This window comes from Labrus bergylta, chromosome 22, assembly GCF_963930695.1.
Source record: "Labrus bergylta chromosome 22, fLabBer1.1, whole genome shotgun sequence".
NCBI lineage: Eukaryota > Metazoa > Chordata > Actinopteri > Labriformes > Labridae > Labrus > Labrus bergylta.
This window is the reverse complement of record NC_089216.1, coordinates 19,954,239-19,976,684: the sequence shown is the minus strand read 5'-3', so window position 1 is coordinate 19,976,684 and position 22,446 is coordinate 19,954,239. Positions and strand designations below refer to the sequence as shown.

At 38.3% G+C, this 22,446-nt stretch overlaps 4 protein-coding genes across 5 annotated transcripts; all 4 read left to right on the top strand.

Moving 5' to 3' along the window:
• Positions 1 to 1,260: 1,260 nt before the first annotated feature.
• LOC136176970 (uncharacterized) lies at positions 1,261 to 3,724 on the top strand. 2 transcript variants are annotated; one of them, XM_065950802.1, is made up of 5 exons: positions 1,261 to 1,682; positions 1,778 to 2,479; positions 2,595 to 2,720; positions 2,810 to 2,853; positions 2,946 to 3,724. In XM_065950802.1, the coding sequence occupies exons 1-5, from the start codon at positions 1,640 to 1,642 to the stop codon at positions 3,048 to 3,050; spliced, it is 1,020 nt and encodes a 339-aa protein (XP_065806874.1). In that variant the 5' UTR covers positions 1,261 to 1,639; the 3' UTR covers positions 3,051 to 3,724. The 2 variants fall into 2 exon arrangements, with proteins under 2 accessions (XP_065806874.1, XP_065806873.1); XM_065950801.1 differs by having other exon boundaries at positions 2,810 to 3,081.
• Positions 3,725 to 5,816: 2,092 nt separating this feature from the next.
• On the top strand, positions 5,817 to 8,503 carry LOC109992821 (immunoglobulin kappa light chain-like). Its single transcript, XM_020645590.3, has 5 exons — positions 5,817 to 5,876; positions 6,015 to 6,716; positions 6,802 to 6,918; positions 7,006 to 7,049; positions 7,914 to 8,503. The coding sequence occupies exons 1-5, from the start codon at positions 5,822 to 5,824 to the stop codon at positions 8,028 to 8,030; spliced, it is 1,035 nt and encodes a 344-aa protein (XP_020501246.2). The 5' UTR covers positions 5,817 to 5,821; the 3' UTR covers positions 8,031 to 8,503.
• Positions 8,504 to 12,426: 3,923 nt separating this feature from the next.
• LOC136177508 (immunoglobulin kappa light chain-like) lies at positions 12,427 to 15,678 on the top strand. Its single transcript, XM_065950918.1, has 5 exons — positions 12,427 to 13,633; positions 13,773 to 14,471; positions 14,587 to 14,712; positions 14,802 to 14,845; positions 14,938 to 15,678. The coding sequence occupies exons 1-5, from the start codon at positions 13,591 to 13,593 to the stop codon at positions 15,040 to 15,042; spliced, it is 1,017 nt and encodes a 338-aa protein (XP_065806990.1). The 5' UTR covers positions 12,427 to 13,590; the 3' UTR covers positions 15,043 to 15,678.
• A 2,361-nt stretch (positions 15,679 to 18,039) lies between these two features.
• LOC109992823 (immunoglobulin kappa light chain-like) lies at positions 18,040 to 21,025 on the top strand. Its single transcript, XM_020645591.3, has 5 exons — positions 18,040 to 18,099; positions 18,239 to 18,940; positions 19,026 to 19,142; positions 19,230 to 19,273; positions 20,137 to 21,025. Exons 1-5 carry the CDS (start codon positions 18,045 to 18,047, stop codon positions 20,251 to 20,253), a joined length of 1,035 nt encoding a protein of 344 aa, XP_020501247.2. The 5' UTR covers positions 18,040 to 18,044; the 3' UTR covers positions 20,254 to 21,025.
• Positions 21,026 to 22,446: the final 1,421 nt, after the last annotated feature.

The following is a 22,446-nucleotide window of genomic DNA, read 5'->3' as shown; positions in this document are numbered from 1 at the left end:
AAATATTAAATAAATATGAAATAAATATGAAATAAATATGAAACGACAAAAACTTAATTGTTAATGTAATTTTTACACTTCAGGTTGTTAAAGGGATACTTCACCCATTGAAACATGAATCTGTATTGACATTGGGTCATATATGTAGTAGATATGTGAAACACATTTTGAAGTTGGTGCCTTCTTGGCCGAGAAAAGGCAGAAAGTGTCTTTTTGGCTCATGTTGATGAGAGACACCAAATCCCAGAATGCACAGCACCGCAGGCCACTCCCACTAAGGTCAGGTTTACAGACATATTTACTTCAACACATAAGGCCGTTTACACAACTGATTCTGAGATTTCTTCAAGAAGGAATTAGCATCTTGGAAATTCCTGGCAGAAAACAGACTACGTCTGTGTCCATAGGCAAACAGTGAGAGCAATGACACTACCAGTCAGCCCCAGCTCGAGCCGGCCCCGGCTCCTCGTCCTCACAGCCGCGGACATGCAGGCGGCCAACAATATAGCAATATAGCGGCAAGACGGTTGCTGCCGACAGGCTGGTTTTGTTTCTCGGCTGATGTGGGTAGCGGCGGCCAGCGGCCGAAGCAGCCAAAGCACAAGACCAGCCTGTCGCAGCAGCCGTCTCGCCACTATAATTATATTTTTTCGCCATTATCAGCTTTCTCCATAGAGCCTGTTAGCATATCAGGCCTCATGTCTCAGCTGCTGAGCTGGCAGTGGCCGGCCGGCGGCCAGCAATATAGCAATATAGCGGCGAGACGGTTGCTGCCGACAAGCCGGTTTTGTTTCTCGGCTGCTGTGGTCAGCGGTGGCCAGCGGCCAAAGCATCAAAAACACAAGACCGGCCTGTCGCAGCAGCCGTCTCGCCGCTATATTTATATTTTTTTGCCATTATCAGCTTTCTCCATAGAGCCTGTTAACATAGCTTCCAAGCAATATGGCAGATGTTAAGTTTCGATTCTGGGAGTGAGTTCCCACCCACTGATCTGTGATTGGTCTGGAGCTTCAGTGGTCGAAAATATGAGGAACTAGAGTTGTAGTTTCACCCTGCTAACCGCAACAGCTCCTTTTCAGACTTAGAAATACAAAGATTTCCCATCTCAGGGGAAAATGAGGGCGGGTTGCACGAACATAAAAAACCATCAAAAATACTACCAGGTTTCTAAATACAAAGCTTAATGCAAATGGGTGAAGTATCCCTTTAATAAACTTTGAATTCCACGTTTTACCAACCTAATGTGTACATCTTTCTGATTCATTAGGTATAGAGTATCAAACCAGTAAAGCTTCAGTTTCAAGTATCGTTTCAGTAACAAGTATCATGACAATGAACTTGTTATCGGAATAAAAAATGTTGTATCATGACAACACTACTGTACAACATTACTGTTAACAGACTATAAATATTTGTGAATATCCTACCAAGATAAAGAACGGTTATTTCCTTCATAAAACTCTCCCCAAACCAAACTATTAAGTATAGGTGTCAGTGAATATGTGATCTTGTTTCCTGAGTAGGATGTACAGCGTCACACCAGGCTGACCAATCAAACGCAGTCTTGTTATTTAAGAGTGGAGAAGGTACTGAGATTATTTTCATTCAATACAGGAACTCCAACACGTCGACATCTACAATGTTTGTCTGCTTTTTGATTCATTTGTTCTTTGGGGGAATGGGTAAGTTTTTCTAAGACTGCACTTTTTATACTTCAGTTTTTAGTTCTGTCAGATTGAACTGATTTTGCGTCTGTTTTCTCTTTAACTGACTTCAGCTCAGCTGACTTATCAGGAATCTTCCGTCTCTATTCATCAAGAGAGACGTTTTGTCTCAGCTGAAGTTGGACACACTGTGACACTGCAATGTTTTTATAAAGGTGAAGATTCAGCATGGCTTTACTGGTATAAACAAAGTCTGGGTCAGACACCAAGGCTTATTTCTACATTCTACGTGTATGATACAAAAATAACTTTCCAGGATGAATTTAATGACAAATCACGGTTCACACTCCACACTGAAAACAAAACAAATCACTTGATAATTTTGAATTTGAAAGTTTCAGACTCAGCTACTTACTACTGCGCATGTAGCTATAAATATGTATTACATTTCACGGAGGGCACTATAGTCAGTGTAAAGGACTCAGGTTGGAATGTCCCAGCTTCAGTCCATCAGTCTGCATCTGAGACCATCCAGCCAGGAGGCTCTGTGACTCTGAACTGTACAGTCCCCACTGGGACCTGTGATGGGGAACACAGTGTTTACTGGTTCAAAAACTCTGAAGAGTCTCACCAGGAAATCATTTACACCCACGGAGACAGTAATGATCAGTGTGAGAAGAATACAAAAACAGATACCTGTGTCTACATCTTGCCAATGAAGAACCTGAATATTTCTGATGCTGGGACCTACTACTGCGCTGTCGCTTCATGTGGACGCATTCTGTTTGGAAACGGGACCAAACTGGACTTTGAAGGTGGGTCACAACTTGAGTCATTTGAGGAGTAGTTATCTTTAATTCTTAAGGAAAAATGCACAAACTTAGAGATGAAAACCTGAAATCTCTGTTTCCGATGTCTGTCTCTCTGCAGATAACGTAGACTCTCTTGCCTTAGTGTATTTCTTGATTGGAGCTTTGACAATCACCACCATCCTGGTTGTTGCGCTGGCTTTCTCAATATACAAGACAATCAAGGGAAACATCTGCCAATGTAGAGGTAAGTGTTACTTTCTTTATTTTTTCACCTATTTTATTGACAGAATTAAGCTTTAGAATAAAGGAACATTTTCTGTGTTTCACATCCAGAGTCTCAACCAGGATTATCTGCTCCATCCACTGGAGACGACGAGGTAAATGTAATGTCTGTTCACATTCTTGACATGTTCATAATTTCTGTAAAGGACTATATAGTGATTTCATTTTCAAATTTCTACATTGCTAGGGCAACCTTCACTATGCTGCTTTAAGTGTTCGTCAGCCTGAACGGTCGAGAAGACAGAGACACATCGAAACGGGTGATTGCGTGTACTCCGGTGTGAAGCGCTAGGAATGTGCTTTTCACACCTATATTTAATTATCTAAAAATAAATTGTCTTATCTAAAGTTGCAGTGTTTACCTTTAAAGCAGTGAACAATTTTACCCATAATCACAGTGATTTTAGTTTGTAAATAAAAACAATGTGCACCAAGTTGAAATACATTTTATTTTTTTGACTGTATTTATTCATTTTCCAAATTACTTTCATAATTAAACTGAGTTTTAGTTACATGATTTATATAGATAATTAATTGCTGCCAAACTGGGTCATTAACACATGCCTTCTTATTGGGGAAACATGTGATCTCTGGTTTTAATAATTGAAATGTCACCATTGTCTCAAGGACACATCTAGAAAGATTTACCTTCTATACTGTCAATCACATCTCGGTCATTGATCTAGTTATTCTGTGTTTTGGATGGAGGTTAAAGACGAGCAAAGGCAAAAACAGACGTCTCGGACATTGAGAGTCATTTGTAAAAAAAAAAGACAACTTTTAAGTCATGTGAATTTTATGATGAGACTTAAGTGTTTTCAGTGCCTGACAACATCTATGCTGAAAATACTGTTGAGGATAATCAACCAAACAATTCATTTGATGTACAAGAAAGTTTTTGTGGAGTAATTTGGGTTTTTAATTTTCATTAGAAAATAAACTGAAATCTTTTAACTTTTTTTTTTAACTTTTACAATAAAGCCATTCCATTAAGAAACCAGATTTCTCTGTCTATTCTTTATTTAAAAAAAAGCTGTTCTTACACGGTGATGTCCATGAAGTAATACAAGTAAGTGGTACTGTTCCTTTTTTATTAGCATTGTATTGTCTTTGTTTTTTGTCAGTTGTTAATGTGACCATGTTTACTGGAAAAGTGTGTCATATCATACACATCACAACGCAGGAGAAACTTACAAAGACAACTTTAACTGATGAGTGATATACAGTAAGATTAGTTAAAGTTCTTCTTCATTTTGTTTTTAAAAGCTGATTTGTTGTGTTTTTGGGCATGAAGGACATCAGATCCTGAAAAAGTGGCCTTGGCAGTGAAGACCTAGAAATATTTCCAATAAACAAGCTGCAGTGCTGTGGATAAGATAACATTTCAGAGCCCCCCTTGGCTCTTGCGTTGGGGGACATAAGTTAGTTAAACAGGACAGATTCTTGCTAAATAGTCTGATTTGAAAAGACTCCTTCCACATCTACCTCAGCATCAACATGAAAATATTATAACCACCTTCTTTGTGTAAACCAACAACACTTGATGCTGAAGGAAATAATCATCATGACGACTTCATGTACTCAGAGGGGTAATGAGGCCAACAGGATAAAGCCCTGATGGAGTCTAGACACTGGTGGTGGTGCTGGTGAAGAGGAATAGAGGAAGTGAAGAATAGTGGGTTTTTGAGACAGTATCTGAACTCTGCTGAGTTGGAATGGAGGGGACTGGGGCGGAGTCACAGCGAATGCAAAAATACAATTTTGACTGCAGCAGGATGATTGGTTGAGAGAGATTGTGGCAGAATCTGGTTGGTTAGTTACTTAAAGAATAAATGCCCATAATGATCACCAGAGCAGGGTGACAGAGGAAGTAGTAGAGGTAGTGGTTAAATTGAATGAAGAGATGAATGAATGTGTGAGAGAATAAGCACAGTCTTCCTGGTTGAACTTATACTCAACATGTTAGAACAAACTAGATGGCACCTGGATTAATGAATGGTTTTATTTATATTTATTCAGTTTTTCAAAGTGCATTGCGGTAATGGCATTTAACCCAGATGCTGGTACTGTTGAAGGTTACTATATGCCTGTTAAAGGGAAGAGTCACAGCAATGCATTGCTTTGTAAGGTTTTATCTGAAGATAAAGGCTAGGCAATACACTCTTGCACGGAGCAACACTGCATCCAATCTGGAAGGCCTGTTATTGTCTATTGGCACTATTTGTACTAATGGTACCAATGTAGCATGTCCTTTATCTGAGCTACTTTTAGATCTCATAGACCTAACAGTCTACCCTTTTTCTTTGTCTTTAGTTTCTGCCTCTTTTAGTGGAAATAGCTTTGTGGTTTTTCTGTCTCTTGAGATGAAGACCACTAAAACACCCCAAAAGTCACTGCAGCATGTCTGAAGCTGAAAATACTAATTTAAAATATCACAGTGAAACAAAGAAAACAGGGATCACATTTACAGAGGGTGTCTATAAAAAAATAGATTAAAAGTGAAAAAACAGTCTTCACCTATGCTATGCTTTTAGTTTCTTCCTCTTTAGGTGGAAAACGCTTTGTGGTTTTCTGTCATGCTTCTTTAGCTGAAGACCAAGTTAACACCACAAAGATGTTGCAAGACTATGCCACAAATAAGAAACCTCACATCCTCACTCTTGCGTACAGCGTCAATTTGTTCTTGAAAATTGCAGAAAATCTCATAATCTTTGTTCTTTGTATTTCTTTACTTATCCTTTTTAATTACATCAAATACATTTCATTCAGTCTCTTCCACAACGGAGGTCTAGCGATGACGCAATTTTAGAATAGCTTTGGCACAAAGACATGCAAATAACTGAGCAATAATGTCATTGTTTGTTCGCTTTAAATCCAATATTTTTAAATACCCTTGGCAAAATAAGATCCCAATTTTATTTGTTTCCCTGCTGTATTTAAAAGAAGAACATTCTGCAGAAATGTACTGTGTCACTTCTCACTGGCCAATCAAATTGTGTCCTCCCTCTTAAAAGGGAAGAGACCACTAAGTTGTGTTTCATTCGACACAGTCGTTTGAACACCATGACACCTCTCATGATTGCGTTCTTCCTCGAATGTCTGTTCTTGGGGGAGATGGGTGAGTTATGTTTTAGAATTGTGTCTTTAAGACTGTTTGGTTACTTTTCATGGCATTTACTCAAAGTTGTTTTATGTGCAGATTAAGAACATTTTGACAGTGTGAAATCATTTCAGCATTTTGTTTTTCTCATTTTAGCTCAGACATCGGATCCAAAACCGTTGATAAAAGGGCGCCAAGAGAGTGGATTCATATCAGCTAATGTTGGTGAGGAGGTCACTTTGAGTTGTTTCTATGAAGGTGATATTGCATCAAAGTATTACTGGTACAAGCAAACTCTGGGACAGAAACCAGAGCTCATCTCTATGTCCTACAAATATAAAACAAATGTAAACTTTCACAGTGAATTCCAGAATAATTCACGCTTCACACTGGAAAATACAAATGATCGTAATCACTTAAGGATCACAGACGTGCGCATTACAGACACAGCTACTTACTACTGTGCACATAGCCGTTCATATGAGATTGAATTTATGGAGGGCACTACTCTCAGTGTAAAAGGCTCAGGTTTGAACTTTCAATTGTTGATCAATCAGTCAGCATCTGAGACCACCAAGCCTGGAGATGCTGTGACCCTGAGCTGTACGGTCCACACTGGCACCTGTGATGGAGAACACAATGTTTACTGGTTCAGAAACTCTGAAGAATCTCACTCAGGACTCATTTACACCCAAGGAGACAGGAATAGTTCATGTCCGAGGAAACCCAACCAACAAAGCTGTGAATACAACTTACCAATAAAGAGCGTCGATCACTCTCATGCTGGGACTTACTACTGCGCTGTCGCTTCATGTGGACACATTCTGTTTGGAAACGGGACCAAGGTGATCATCACAGGTGCGTTACTATTTTAGAAGGGGTTGTCTTTTTATTTCTAAGAATAATTCAGCTTTTTAAAACTCTCATGTCTTACTCTTTACAGATGTAGAGCATCTGGTGTATATCTTGAGTGGAGCTTTGACTTTTACCATCACCTTGATTTTATTGTTGGCCGTCATTACGTGCGTGATCTACAAGAGAAACAACTGCAAGTGTAAAGGTACTGTCACCGCGTTTCTTTCTTGTTGACAGTGTTTACTCACTTGATACAGTTTGATAGTAAAGGAACTTTTTCATTCTTTTCTAGAATCTGGTGCAATAATTTCAGCTCCCTCCACAACAGATGAACAGGTACTTTGTGATTAGATTAACTTAATCTTAACCAATTTAAACATTTTGAAAACAAGTTACATAAATCTAGGATATAAGTCGATCTGGTATATAAGACATGGTCTGTTTTGGGGGTCTCCCAGAGGGAAAAAAATGTTTTCCATTGTGCGCAGTGAAGTCCACAACTTACTGTTTCTGTGCAGCTGAGTAGATCTTTCTAGTACCATCTGTTTTCACCAGGTGGAGTTTGCAATCCTGCTAGTTGACCTCTCATCCTACTGTAACATTGATAGTTGGGAAGTAAGGACCAGCAGCACTCAACCAATTTGCCAAGCGTTGTGCTTCCCACCTTTGATGGTCACATGTTGTCTTAAATTGAAGAGCCTTTTGAATCAAACTGGCATCTAGCAAACTAGGCTTATTCACTCAACTGTTTACCACTGTTTTCTTTAAGTGTATGGTCATGACCCTAATGAGGGAGTAAAGTTGTTAAGAAGTGTTGCCAGGGACGCTGATTGTCCAGCGGTTAGGTTGCTCCCCATCTACAGAGGTTACAGACCTCTAAGTAGGCACCCCTGGTTCAAGTCCGACCTTTCCCCGCATGTCATTCCCCAATCTCATAAATTTTCATATTTTCAATCATATCGGGTCACGCAGTGGGTGATGTGGCTCCACTTATAGTTATAATGGTGCATGTCTGTGACTAAGCTTTAGTCTCTCTCTGCACTTATTTCCTACCTGTATATGAGTTGGAAGCTGCCCACTTTCAAAATTAAAAAAAAAAAATAATAATGGTTTTTATACACTGATTCTTAAGGTTATTTTTTACTCTGAGATGCTCTTTTGTGATTTGCTGATATTTACTAAGACTCATCTTATTACCAGGGTGACCACAATGAGGAAGACATCCATTACGCAGCGTTGAGGGGAAACAGGGTCAACAGATCCAGAAGACCACGAAACACTGAGGATGAATGTGTGTACTCGGGTATAAAACAGTAGACAAAGTGATTAGTAATTATGTTATAAATGAGCCTTTTAGACATAGTGGTCATCTTAATAGTATATTTTTGGATTGGTAAACAGCGCCCATTTCGAATAGGCCAGATCGGCAGGTCAGTCCAGAAAATAGGACTCTATAGTCAGGGACTTCAGAGCAGATACCATCTTTACATTTCATATGAGGCTATTTATTTATTTTGTACTTTATTGTCATATTTCTTTTGGATCTTTATTTAAACATCTTTTACGTCTCTTATTCTCTTAGTCATGAGGCTTTTGATGTCTTGTGTGAAGCTCTTGTGTGAATTGCCTTGTTGCTGAAATGTGCTATTTAAATAAACTTGACTTGTCTTTAGATGCTGTAGTTCTCTTTTCAGACCTTCCTATTCCATGGATACTTGTATAATAAATATTGTACACACAGCCCCAATAGCTTGTTGACTTTCTGTCTTTTGAGACTTTACCTTTACAAGCTTAAGATCAACTATGTTGTTGTTTTCAAGGTTCATCATCGTGTCGTAAAAAATAGCCAGGACCAGTAAAAATATAGGATAGTGCATGCTAAATGCCCTTTTCATTTATGAAGGGGAAGTTCCAGAGGGGAGCAGTGGGGGTCTGGGCACTATAACCTTATATAAAAAAAGTAAAGGAGAGCAAATATATTTTTTGTGATTTTTTTCAAAATTCTTGACCTGATCTAATAAAATGTTCCAAATCAGTGATCTGATCCAATGAAACACAGCATTCAGGAAAAATAAATGAAAAAAAAATCAAATTAGAAAGAAGAGAAAAACAATCAGTAACACTGGTATTGTTATTTTAGGTAGGCTAAATACAGTATTTCAAAAAGCAGTCATCATTTGTGTAATTGTAACAGAATCTTACTCTGTAAAAATGGCTTTTATTTGGTGAAGAGAGCTAATGACTTGTTTAGGACTCAAAATTCAAAGGTTAGTACTTGTGACTCGGCTTGAGACTTGCCTTTCATTACTTTGGACTTCACTCCGGACTAGAGGTCAAAGACTTGAGACTAACTTGTGACTTGCAAAACAATGACTTTGACCCACCTCTGGTGTTAAGTAAATTAAGTTATTGAATATTTTTAAACTATTCACCTGGTGAGTCTGTCCTCGTGTCTCCATCCAATGCAGTGCTCTGTTTAAGGTCCGGAAGTACTTCACATATGATTTACTTTTATTCCCTTTTTTCTCTGTCTGACTTTTCTTTCAACAATATGCAAATTCACAAAAATAATGTCTGTTGATCTACTCCTGAAGGTGTTGTATTTCAACATATGTAGAGTAATAGCTGTGCAGATCTGCTCATAAAGAGCACATGTTAGTGTTTAGAGAAAACCAAGTTTCTTCTGTTATGTAATACATGGAGTATATTCAATATCATTTCTATCTGAATGAAGTACGCCCCTGTAAAATATACACCATGCAGATATCTGTACATTTCTGACAGGTGTACTGCATCTGATTGGCTGGCTCTGCCATTTCCTGGTAAACCTACTGGAAGTTTGGACATTGATGATGTAAAGGCCCCGACACACCAAGCAGACAGCAGTGGCGACGAGGCCCCCTGTGGTGTCGCCTTGCATTGCCTCACATCTTAGCCAAAAAGCTGCACTTGAATAAAGTTTATTTATACGATAATAATAATAATAAAAAAGTTTATTTATATAGCACTTTTCGCATACAAAGATCTTTACATCAACAAAAAACAACAGCATACATACAATAAAATAATAATTTAAAAAAATGAGTACGTCATGGACGACATTATAAAATCCTGCTATAACCAGGAACAATAATTGGCACAATAAAACATAGATGAGTAGGTACACTGGGTGGACCTGATTTCACAAAGGTTTGTCTAAACATTAACATTTTTAATTGTTTTTTAAAAGACTCAACAGAGTCAGAAAGACGTAGGGAGATGGGTAGAGAATTCCAAAGGATTGGTGCTATGGACTGAAACCCACGATCCCTACGAGTCAATGTATCTGCGGGACAGACAGCAGGTGTAGGGTGTTTGACCTTAGTGAACGGGTGGGTGAATACGGGTGAATGAGTTCTGACAGATAATCTGGGGCCTGACCGTGAATGGCTCTGAAGGTGAGAATGATAATTTTAAACTTAATCCTATATGCCACAGGGAGCCAGTGCAGTGTTTTCAGTATCGGAGTGATGTGAGACCGTTTGTTTGACCTGGTGAGTAATCGAGCAGCAGCATTCTGGATTGATTGGAGACGGTTTAGGGTGGATGTGCTAAGTGAGGTGAAAACAGCATTACAATAATCGATACGAGAGGAGACAAAGGCGTGCAAAATCATCTCAAGTTCTGCCAAAGACACTAATGTTCTCAGCTTACTGGTATTTCTTAAATGAAAAAAGCATGATTTGGTTAGCTGTTTAACATGGCTGTCTAGTGATAATGAAGAATAAATTACTCCCAGATTACAGAGGTTGGTGCAAACCGCAGAGGAGAGGGGCCCAATGTATTGCATAATTGTTGAAACATACTTGTCTTGGGCAATAACTAGGACTTCTGTTTTTTCTGCATTTAATTGTAGGAAATGATCAGTTGCCCAGTCGTTGATAGCATTTATACAGTCTAGGAGCCTGGACAATGTAAAGGCTTCGCTAGGTTTAAATGAAAATTGCACATGGATGATATGCAATATTAAAACTTTGTATAATCTTTCCTAGGGGAAGCAGATAGAGAGAGAACAACAGAGGTCCCAGGACTGAGCCTTGCAGGATTCCACACAATAAAGGAGAGGAGTCAGACATAAACTCACCAACAGAGACAGTGAAGGTCCTTTCACTTAAATACGAAGAGAACCAGTCCAGGGCTGTACCTGATAATCCCACCCAGTCGAGTAGTTTCTTTGTGAGATTAGGGTGGTCAACCGTATCAAAGGCGGAGCTGAGGTCAAGAAGAACCATCACTGAAAAACCACCTCCATCAGCAGACATTAAAATATCTTTGGAGACCCTCAATAGAGCGGTTTCAGTGGAAAGCCCTTTCCGGAACCCTGACTGGAATTTGTCATAGATGTTATGTTCCTCCAACACAGCAGTGAGTTGATTGGCCACAACCTTTTCCAATATTTTGGACATAAATGGCAATTTTAAAATTGCCCTTTAGTTCATAGGCATTGCTCGGTCTAAATTTGGTTTCTTTAAGACGGGCTGAATCGTTGCATGTTTAAAATAAGTAGGTAAACATCCTGTAAGCAATGAGGAATTTACAATGGATAAAACAGCAGGACCAATAGTAGGTAAAAGTTTTAAAAACAGTGAAGGTGGCAAGACATTCAAGGAGCTATTAGTCAGCTTTGTTTTCTTTGTCAAATCCATGAGATCCTCAAAGCTAACAAGGTGGAAGGAGACCAAGACAGGGGTAGCAGAGGAGCTGTCTCTAGGCGGGTGAGAGTTTGGCTGCATATTGGACCTTATAGCCAATACCTTATCAACAAAGAAAGAGAGGAACTTTTTGCAGTCATCAGTTGAACAGCATGGTAAGGTGGATGGAGATGGTGAGACAATATTGTTGATTGTGTCAAATAAAACTTTTGGATTCCTTCTTGAGGAAGAGATTAAAGTGCCAAAGTAAGCAGTTCTGATTTCCTGTACCGCTTCATTAAAGGAATGCCGCAAATCTTTGAGATAAAGCCGATGTACCTCTAGTCCAGTGGATTTCCATAGTCGTTCAGACTTGCGACATTGGCAGCGGACAGAATTGGTCATCCATGGGGAAATGTTAGGAATGGCCTTAGTCCTAGTCTTTAAAGCTGCCACTATGTCCAATAACGTGCCACAATGAAGATTAAAAGATTGCAATAAAAGGTCAGTATTGTTTAGGTGTGAATAACAATCCCAATCATATTGTGCTAAGAACTGATCAGCTGTATTTGTTGTAATGATGCGGGAGTGAAAGGTTCTTACAACACTGGGAGGATCAATGGTTATACAAAGATCAAAGAAAATACTTCTGTGGTCACTGATCAGTAAATCTTCACATCGGACATGGTTGACATCTGTCCCTAGAGAAAAAACCATGTCCAATGTGTGGCCTTTTATGTGCGTGGGGCCAACAACATGTTGCTTGAGGTTAAAAGAATCTGTAATATTGAGAAATTCTTAACATATGTTAACAATGTCCCAATTAATATAACCCCCAATCAGAAATTGGCCCTGATATATATGAAATAAAAATGAGACATTGAAGATATCTTTGAAAAAGTATTTTGTACATTATTTTGTGAGTAGGGTTTTCTGGCCGACTTCACCAACTACCAAGGTGCACGGAGGATGAAAGGTTTGAAGAGGTCAAAAGGGCTCCAGCAACACTTGAAGTATAAAGATCAACTTTATTAACTATATAATACTGTAAATAATAATATAATCCATCATTTTAATCTATATACCATAAGTAATACTGGAGCTTTTTGACCTCCTCACTCTTTTGTGAGTTAAGAGATAGTAAATATTTAAGGATTAGGCCTGAAGACATCACCCATCTGTTCCTGCAGGGGGCTTTGGAGTCCCATCGGTGGCGGTCTCCATGCTGGAAATGCTGTCTCATCCTAACTTTCAGTCAACCTAATGTTAGGCTGAGAGCTGGAGCTATGGCGAGTTTTAAGCCTCTTGACACACTTCTGCACCGCACCCTCCAGTCAATCAGGTCAGCTACATACCTTTTTGTGAATAACGCTTAGCTTTCATGAAATCAAAATTAATTAATTATAATTGAATTCGCCCCCCATACAACGTGTGACAATGGAGACATGAGTTAAACAGACCTATTTTGTTAATACCGGGCTGTAAATATCTTATATTTCTGCTGTAAAAACAGGCGTTTTTGAATTGGTGTGTATGTGACTTCCGGTGCTTCTGCAGCCAGCCTCAAGTGGACACTCTAAGAACTGCAACTTTGGTATTTTTCAACACTCGTGCGACTTCTATGGTTTTGCAAAAACACACTGGATTTGTCCAGATAAATATATTATACTTACTATATGAATATCCTTTCATTATTTGCCCTGATAAATGTGAAATCAATATTCAACGACAAAAAACTTAACTGTTAATGTATTTTTTACACTTCAGGTTGTTAATAAACTTTGAATTCCAAGTTTTAGCAACCTATTGTGGAGATCCTATTATAGATTCATTAGGTGTCGAGTATCAAACCAGTAAAGCTTCAGTTTCAAGTATAGTTTCAGTAACGAGTATCTTGACAATGAACTTGTTATCGGAATAAAAAATGTTGTATCATGACAACACTACTGTACAACATTACTGTTAACAGACTATAAATATTTGTAAATATCCTACCAAGATAAAGAACGGTTATTTCCTTCATAAAACTCTTCCCAAACCAAACTACAAAGTATAGGTGTCAGTGAACATGTGATTTTGTTTCCTGAGTAGAGCAAATGATGTCACACCAGGCTGACCAATCAAACGCAGTCTTGTAATTTAAGAGTGGAGAAGGTACTGAGAGTCTTTTCATTCAATACAGGAACTCCAACACGTCGACATCTACAATGTTTGTCTGCTTTTTGATTCATTTGTTCTTTGGGGGAATGGGTAAGTTTTGACTGCACTTTTCATGCTTCAGCTTTGAGCAAATTTCTTAGTTTTCTTTGGATCATTTTTTGACACGATTTCACAGAGTTCTGTCATATTGAACTGATTTTCTATCTGTTTTCTCTTTAACTGACTTCAGCTCAGCTGACTTATCAGGAATCATCCGTCTCTATTCATCAAGAGAGACGTTTTGTCTCAGCTGAAGTTGGACACACTGTGACACTGCAATGTTTTTATGAAGGTGAAGACTCAGCATGGCTTTACTGGTATAAACAAAGTCTGGGTCAGACACCAAGACTTATTTCTACATTCTACGGGTATGATACAAGAATAACTTTCCAGGATGGATTTAATGACAAATCACGGTTCACACTCCACACTAAAAACAAATCAAATCACTTGATAATTTTGAATTTGAAAGTTTCAGACTCAGCTACTTACTACTGCGCATGTAGCTATAAATATGTATTACATTTCACGGAGGGCACTATAGTCAGTGTAAAGGACTCAGGTTGGAATGTCCCAGTAGTCCATCAGTCTGCATCTGAGACCATCCAGCCAGGAGGCTCTGTGACTCTGAACTGTATAGTCCACACTGGGACCTGTGACGGGGAACACAGTGTTTACTGGTTCAAAAACTCTGAAGAGTCTCACCAGGAAATCATTTACACCCACGGAGACAGTAATGATCAGTGTGAGAAGAATACAAAAACAGACAGCTGTGTCTACATCTTGCCAATGAAGAACCTGAATCTTTCTGATGCTGGGACCTACTACTGCGCTGTTGCTTCATGTGGACGCATTCTGTTTGGAAACGGGACCAAGCTGGACCTTGAAAGTGGGTAACAGCTTGAGACATTTGAGGTGTAGTTATCTGTAAGTCTTCAGGAAAAATGCATAAACTTAGAGATGAAAACCTTAAATCTCTGTTTCCGATGTCTGTCTCTCTGCAGATAACGTGGACTCTCTTGCCCTAGTGTATTTCTTGACCGGAGCTTTGACATTCACCACCATCCTGGTTGTTGCGCTGGCTTTCTCAATATACAAGAAAATCAAGGGAAACATCTGCCAATGTAGAGGTAAGTGTTACTTTCTTTATTTTTTCACCTATTTTATTGACAGAATTAAGCTTTAGAATAAAGGAACATTTTCTGTGTTTCACATCCAGAGTCTCAACCAGAATTGTCTGCTCCATCCACTGGAGACGACGAGGTAAATGTAATGTCTGTTCACCTTCTTGACATGTTCATAATTTCTGTAAAGGACTATATAGTGATTTCATTTTCAAATTTCTATATTGCTAGGGCAACCTCCACTGTGCTGCTTTAAGTGTTCATCAGCCTGAACGGTCGAGAAGACAGAGACACATCAAAACGGGTGATTGCGTGTACTCAGGTGTGAAGCGCTAGGAATGTGCTTTTCACACCTATATTACTATATTTAGAAATAAATGATCTTATCTAAAATTGAAGTGATTTTATTTTATAATTAACAACAATGTGCACCAAGTTTGATTATATATTTTTTTTTTGACTGTATTCATTCATTTTCCAAATAAATGTTATAATTAAACTGAGTTCTAGTAACATGATTTATATAGAGAATTAATTGCTGCCAAACTGGGTGATTAACTTATGCCTTCTTATTGGGGAAACATGTGATCTCTGGTTATAATAATATAAATATCACTATTGTCTCCAGGACACATGTAGAAAGATTTACCTTCTATACAATCAATCACATCTCGGTCATTGATCTGGTTATTCTGTGTTTTGGATGGAGGTTAAAGACGAGCAAAGGCCGTTGGGAGTCATCTGTAAAAAAAAAAAAAAAAAAAAATTGAAGTCATGTGAACTTTTTTGATGACACTTAAGTGTTTTCAGTGCGTTAAACCTGACAACATAGGAGGATAATCAATTAAACAATTAATTCTATGCCCAAGAAAGTTTTTGTGGAGTAATTTGGGTTTTTATTTTCATTAGAGAATAAACTGAAATCTTTGTACTTTTTTTTTACTTTTACAATAAAGCCATTCCATTAAGACACCAGATTTCTCTGTTTATTCTTTATAAAAAAAAGCTGTTCTTACACGGTGATGTCCATGAATGCAAGTAAGTGGTACTGTTCCTTTTTTATTAGCATTGTATTGTCTTTGTTATTTGTCAGTTGTTTATGTGACCGTGTTTACTGGAAAAGTGTGTCATATCATACACATCACAACGCAGGAGAAACTTACAAAGACAACTTTAACTGATGAGTGATATACAGTAAGATTAGTTAAATTTCTTCTTCATTTTGTTTTTAAAAGCTGATTTGTTGTGTTTTTGGGCATGAAGGACATCAGATCCTGAAAAAGTGGCCTTGGCAGTGAAGACCTAGAAATATTTCCAATAAACAAGCTGCAGTGCTGTGGATAAGATAACATTTCAGAGCCCCCCTTGGCTCTTGCATTGGGGGACATAAGTTAGTTAAACAGGACAGATTCTTGCTAAATAGTCTGATTTGAAAAGACTCCTTCCACATCTACCTCAGCATCAACATGAAAATATTATAACCACCTTCTTTGTGTAAACCAACAACACTTGATGCTGAAGGAAATAATCATCATGACGACTTCATGTACTCAGAGGGGTAATGAGGCCAACAGGATAAAGCCCTGATGGGTTCTAGATACTGGTGGTGGTGCTGGTGAAGAGGAATAGAGGAAGTGAAGAATAGTGGGTTTTTGAGACAGTATCTGAACTCTGCTGAGTTGGAATGGAGGGGACTGGGGCGGAGTCACAGCGAATGCAAAAATAAAATTTTGACTGCAGCAGGATGATTGGTTGAGAGAGATTGTGGCAGAATCTGGTTGGTTCGTTACTTAAAGAATAAACGCCCATAATGATTACCAGAGCAGGGTGACAGAGGAAGTAGTAGAGGTAGTGGTTAAGTTGAATGAAGAGATGAATGAATGTGCGAGAGAATAAGCAGTCTTCCTGGTTGAACTTATACTCATGTTGTTGTATGTTAGAACAAACTAGATGGCAAATGGATTAATGAAGGATTTTGTTTGTATTTATTCAGTTATCTTCACCACCAGAAGGTACCTCCCCAACAACCATGGCATTTTGAAAAATTAGTATATTCTTTTATAATAAATATATCATGTGAGGCTGTGTCTACACAGGTATTACAAGTCATCGTCTTGAGATCATGAGTTCTGTACCAAAGTTAAAGTCCTAGATAATTGCAGAAACTTCTACTTTAAAGCTTCCCGATCAAATTATTGGTTTCACTTGAAAAACTAATGCAGATTTTAAGAGGTGGTTGGATACATACAGAGAGGAACATGTATATGTTCTCAAGTGCATTGTGGTAATGGCATTTAACCCAGATTCTGGTACTGTTGAAGGTTACTATATGCCTGTTAAAGGGAAGATTCACAGCAATGCATTGCTTTGTAAGGTTTTATCTGAAGATAAAGGCTAGGCAATACACTCTTGCACGGAGCAACACTGCATCCTATCTGAAAGGCCTGTTATTGTCTATTGGCACTATTTGTACTAATGGTACCAATGTAGCATGTCCTTTATCTTAGCTACTTTTAGATCTCATAGACCTAACAGTCTACCCTTTTTCTTTGTCTTTAGTTTCTGCCTCTTTTAGTGGAAATAGCTTTGTGGTTTTTCTGTCTCTTGAGATGAAGACCAATAAAACACCCAAAAGGTCACTGCAGCATGTCTGAAGCTGAAAATACGAATTTAAAATATCACAGTGAAACAAAGAAAACAGGGATCACAATACAGAGGATGTCTATAAAAACAATAGATTAAAAGTGAACAAACAGTCTTCACCTTTGCTATGCTTTTAGTTTCTTCCTCTTTAGGTGGAAAACGCTTTGTGGTTTTCTCTCATGCTTCTTTAGCTGACGACCAAGTTAACATCAAAAAGATGTTGCAAGACTATGCCACAAATAAGAAACCTAACATCCTCACTCTTGCCAACAGTGTCAATTTGTTCTTGAAAATTGCAGAAATTCTCATAATCTTCGCTTTAAAGAAAATCTCAAGAAGACAACCGATCTTTGTATTTCTTCACTTATGTTTTTTAATTACATTAAATGCATTTCATTCAGTCTCTTCCTCAACAGAGGTCTAGTGATGATGCATTTTTATAATAGATTTGGCACAAAGACATGCAAATAACTAAGCAATTATGTTATTGTTTGTTCGCTGTAAATCCAATATTTTTAAATACCCTTGGCAAAATAAAATCCCAATTTTATTTGTTTCCCTGCTGTATTTCAAAGATGAACATTCTGCAGAAATGTATTGTGTCACTTCTCACTGGCCAATCAAATTGTGTCCTCCCTCTTAAAAGGGAAGAGACCACTAAGTTGTGTTTCATTCGACACAGTCGTTTGAACACCATGACACCTCTCATGATTGCGTTCTTCCTCGAATGTCTGTTCTTGGGGGAGATGGGTGAGTTATGCTTTAGAATTGTGTCTTTAAGACTGTTTGGTTACTTTTCATAGCATTTACTCAAAAGTTGTTTTATGTGCAGATTAAGAACATTTTGACAGTGTGAAATCATTTCAGCATTTTCATTTTCTTATTTTAGCTCAGACATCGGATCCAAAATCGTTGATCAAAGTGCGCCAAGAGAGTGGATTCATATCAGCTAATGTTGGTGAGGAGGTCACTTTGAGTTGTTTCTGTGAAGATGAATTTGCATCAAAGTATTACTGGTACAAGCAAACTCTGGGACAGAAACCAGAGCTCATCTCTATGTCCTACAAATATGAAACAAATGTAAACTTTCACGGTGAATTCCAGAATAATTCACGCTTCACACTGGATAATACAAATGGTCGTAATCACTTAAGGATCACAGACGTGCGCATTACAGACACAGCTACTTACTACTGTGCACGTAGCAGTTTGTCCTTGTTTGAATTTATGGAGGGCACCACTCTCAGTGTAAAAGGCTCAGGTTTGAACTTTCAATTGTTGATCAATCAATCAGCATCTGAGACCACCAAGCATGGAGATGCTGTGACCCTGAGCTGTACGGTCCACACTGGGACCTGTGATGGAGAACACAGTGTTTACTGGTTCAGAAACTCTGAAGAATCTCACTCAGGACTCATTTACACCCAAGGAGACAGGAATAGTTCATGTCCGAGGAAACCCAACCAACAAAGCTGTGAGTACAACTTACCAATAAAGAGCGTCGATCACTCTCATGCTGGGACTTACTACTGCGCTGTCGCTTCATGTGGACACATTCTGTTTGGAAACGGGACCAAGGTGATCATCACAGGTGAGTTACTATTTTAGAAGGGGTTGTCTTTTTATTTCTAAGAATAATTCAGCCTTTTAAAACTCTCATGTCTGACTCTCTACAGATGTAGAGCATCTAGTGTATATCTTGAGTGGAGCTTTGACTTTTACCATCATCTTGATTTTATTGTTGGCCGTCATTACGTGCGTGATCTACAAGAGAAACAACTGCAAGTGTAAAGGTACTGTCACCGCGTTTCTTTCTTGTTGACAGTGTTTACTCACTTGATACAGTTTGATAGTAAAGGAACTTTTTCATTCTTTTCTAGAATCTGGTGCAATAATTTCAACTCCCTCCACAACAGATGAACAGGTACTTTGTGATTAGATTAACTTTTCTGCCAATATAAACATTTTGAAAACAAGTTACATAAATCTAGGATATAAGTCGATCTGGTATATAAGACATGGTCTGTTTTGGGGGTCTCCCAGAGGGAAAAAAATGTTTTCCGTTGTGCGCAGCGAAGTCCACAACTTACTGTTTCTGTGCAGCTGAGTAGTTCTTTCTAGTACCATCTGTTTTCACCATGTGGAGTTTGCAATCCTGCTAGTTGACCTCTCATCCTACTGTAACATAGATAGTTGGGAAGTAAGGACCAGCAGCACTCAACCAATTTGCCAAGCCTTGTGCTTCCCACCTTTGCTGGTCACATGTTGTCTTAAATTGAAGAGCCTTTTAAATCAAACTAGCATCTAGCAAACTAGGCTTATTCACTCAACTGTTTACCACTGTTTTCTTTAAGTGTATGGTCATGACCCTAATGAGGGAGTAAAGTTGTTAAGAAGTGTTGCCAGGGACGCTGATTGTCCAGCGGTTAGGTTGCTCCCCATCTACAGAGGTTACAGACCTCTAAGTATTCACCCCTAGTTCAAGTCCGACCTTTCCCCGCATGTCATTCCCCAATCTCATATATTTTCATATTTTCAATCATATCGGGTCACGCAGTGGGTGATGTGGCTCCACTTATAGTTATAATGGTGCATGTCTGTGACTAAGCTTTAGTCTCTCTCTGCACTTATTTCCTACCTGTATATGAGTTGGAAGCTGCCCACTTTTAAAATAAAAATAAATTAATAATAATGGTTTTTATACACTGATTCTTAAGGTTATTTTTTACTCTGAGATGCTCTTTTGTGATTTGCTGATATTTACTAAGACTCATATCTTATTACCAGGTTGACCACAATGAGGAAGACATCCATTACGCAGCGTTGAGGGGACACAGGGTCAACAGATCCAGAAGACCACGAAACACTGAGGATGAATGTGTGTACTCGGGTATAAAACAGTAGACAAAGTGATTAGTAATTATGTTATAAATGAGCCTTTTAGACATAGTGGTCATCTTAATAGTATATTTTTGGATTGGTAAACAGAGCCCATTTCGAATAGGCCAGATCGGCAGGTCAATCCGTGTCAGTCCAGAAAATAGGACTCTATAGTCAGGGACTTCAGAGCAGATACCATCTTTACATTCTATATGAGGCTATTATTATTGTACTTTAATGTCATATTTCTTTATTTCTTTTGGATCTTTATTTAAACATCTTTTCATATTTCTTTCATTTTGGGGTTTTTTATCAGTGATGTGATGGTTTTTTAGTGATTTTAAAATATTACATTTTTATGTTTCTCATTCTCTTAGTCATGAGGCTTTTGATGTCTTGTGTCAAGCACTTGTGTGAATTGCCTTGTTGCTGAAATGTGCTATTTAAATAAACTTGACTTGACTTTAGATGCTGTAGTTCTCTTTTCAGACCTTTCATGGATACTTGTATGATAAATAATAATAATAATAATACATTTTGTCCACAATAGCTTGTTGACTTTCTGTCTTTTGAGACTTTACCTTTACAAGCTTAAGATCAACTATTTTGTTCATTTCAAGGTTCATCATCGTGTAGCTTCATAATTCTGCAGTTTCCTTAAATTTAGTATGAGAAAAGATTAATGGCCTTACTACAAATAGTTAAAAAAGGACTCGAGTCACATGACTTGGACTCGCACTGTGTCTGCATTTATCAACGATCAGCAACTTAACGATAGTGGCTATTATTTGGTGAAGAGAGCTAATGACTTGTTTAGGACTTAAAATTCAAAGGTTAGTAGTTGTGACTCGACTTGAGACTTGCTTGTCATTACTTTGAACTTCACTCCGGACTAGAGGTCAAAGACTTGAGACTAACTTGTGACTTGCAAAACAATGACTTTGACGCACCTCTGGTGTTAAGTAAATTAAGTTATTGGATATTTTTTACTATTCACCTGGTGAGTCTGTCCTCGTGTCTCCATCCAATGCAGTGCTCTGTTTAAGGTCTGGAAGTACTTCACATATGATTTACTTTTATTCCCTTTTTTCTCTGTCTGACTTTTCTTTCAACAATATGCAAATTTACTAAAATAATGTCTTTTGATCTATGTTCTGTTTGTGGTTAATGACTGGTCCAAAAACATCCTGGCATGCCTCCTGAAGGTGTTGTATTTCAACATATGTAGAGTAATAGCTGTGCAGATCTGCTCATAAAGAAGAGCACATGTTAGTGTTTGGAGAAAACCACATTTCTTCTGTTATGTAATACATGGAGTATATTCAATATCATTTCTATCTGAATGAAGTACGCCCCTGTAAAATATACACCATGCAGATATCTGTACATTTCTGACAGGTGTACTGCATCTGATTGGCTGGCTCTGCCATTTCCTGGTAAACCTACTGGAAGTTTGGACACTGATGATGTAAAGGCCCTGACACACCAAGCAGACGGTAAAGAACTAGTGGCGACGAAGGCCGCCTGTGGCGTCGCCTTGTGTTGCCTCACATCTTGGCCAAAATGTTGCACTTGAATAAAGTTTATCTATATTATAATAATCATAAATAATAACAACAAACTTTATTTATATAGCACTTTTCACAGACAAAGGTCACAAAGTGCTTTACATCAACAAAAAAACAAGAACAGTATACATACAATAAAATAATAAAAAATGAGTACGTCATGGACGACATTATAAAATCCTGCAATAACCAGGAACAATAATTGGCACAATAAAACACAGATGAGTAGGTACACTGGGTGGACCTGATTATCCATAGGCCTGTCTAAACATTAACGTTTTTAATTGTTTTTCCAAAGACTCAACAGAGTCAGAAAGACGTAGGGAGGTGGGTAGAGAAATCCAAAGGATTGGTGCTATGGACTGAAACCCACGATCCCCACGAGTCTTAAAACAGATAATCTGGGGCCTGACCATGAATGGCTCTGAAGGTGAGAATGAGAATTGTAAACTTAATCCTATATGCCACAGGGAGCCAGTGCAGTGTTTTCAGTATTGGAGTGATGTGAGACCGTTTGTTTGACTTGGTGAGTAATCGAGCAGCAGCATTCTGGATTGACTGGAGACGGTTTAGGGCGGATGTGCTAAGTGAGGTGAAAAGAGCATTACAATAATCAATACGAGATGAGACAAAGGCGTGCAAGATCATC

What these genes read in the sequence shown, in the direction of transcription:
- LOC109992823 (XM_020645591.3), top strand. Translation starts at nt 18,045, where the DNA reads ATGACACCTCTCATGATTGCGTTCTTCCTCGAATGTCTGTTCTTGGGG. An exon ending in TCTGTTCTTGGGGGAGATGG is followed by an intron (nt 18,100 to 18,238) that starts GTGAGTTATGCT and finishes TTCTTATTTTAG; the next exon opens with CTCAGACATCGGATCCAAAA. An exon ending in AAACAACTGCAAGTGTAAAG is followed by an intron (nt 19,143 to 19,229) that starts GTACTGTCACCG and finishes ATTCTTTTCTAG; the next exon opens with AATCTGGTGCAATAATTTCA.
- LOC109992821 (XM_020645590.3), top strand. Translation starts at nt 5,822, where the DNA reads ATGACACCTCTCATGATTGCGTTCTTCCTCGAATGTCTGTTCTTGGGG. An exon ending in GACCAAGGTGATCATCACAG is followed by an intron (nt 6,717 to 6,801) that starts GTGCGTTACTAT and finishes TACTCTTTACAG; the next exon opens with ATGTAGAGCATCTGGTGTAT. An exon ending in AAACAACTGCAAGTGTAAAG is followed by an intron (nt 6,919 to 7,005) that starts GTACTGTCACCG and finishes ATTCTTTTCTAG; the next exon opens with AATCTGGTGCAATAATTTCA.
- LOC136177508 (XM_065950918.1), top strand. Translation starts at nt 13,591, where the DNA reads ATGTTTGTCTGCTTTTTGATTCATTTGTTCTTTGGGGGAATGG. An exon ending in TTTGTTCTTTGGGGGAATGG is followed by an intron (nt 13,634 to 13,772) that starts GTAAGTTTTGAC and finishes AACTGACTTCAG; the next exon opens with CTCAGCTGACTTATCAGGAA. An exon ending in AAACATCTGCCAATGTAGAG is followed by an intron (nt 14,713 to 14,801) that starts GTAAGTGTTACT and finishes TTTCACATCCAG; the next exon opens with AGTCTCAACCAGAATTGTCT.
- LOC136176970 (XM_065950801.1), top strand. Translation starts at nt 1,640, where the DNA reads ATGTTTGTCTGCTTTTTGATTCATTTGTTCTTTGGGGGAATGG. An exon ending in TTTGTTCTTTGGGGGAATGG is followed by an intron (nt 1,683 to 1,777) that starts GTAAGTTTTTCT and finishes AACTGACTTCAG; the next exon opens with CTCAGCTGACTTATCAGGAA. An exon ending in GACCAAACTGGACTTTGAAG is followed by an intron (nt 2,480 to 2,594) that starts GTGGGTCACAAC and finishes GTCTCTCTGCAG; the next exon opens with ATAACGTAGACTCTCTTGCC.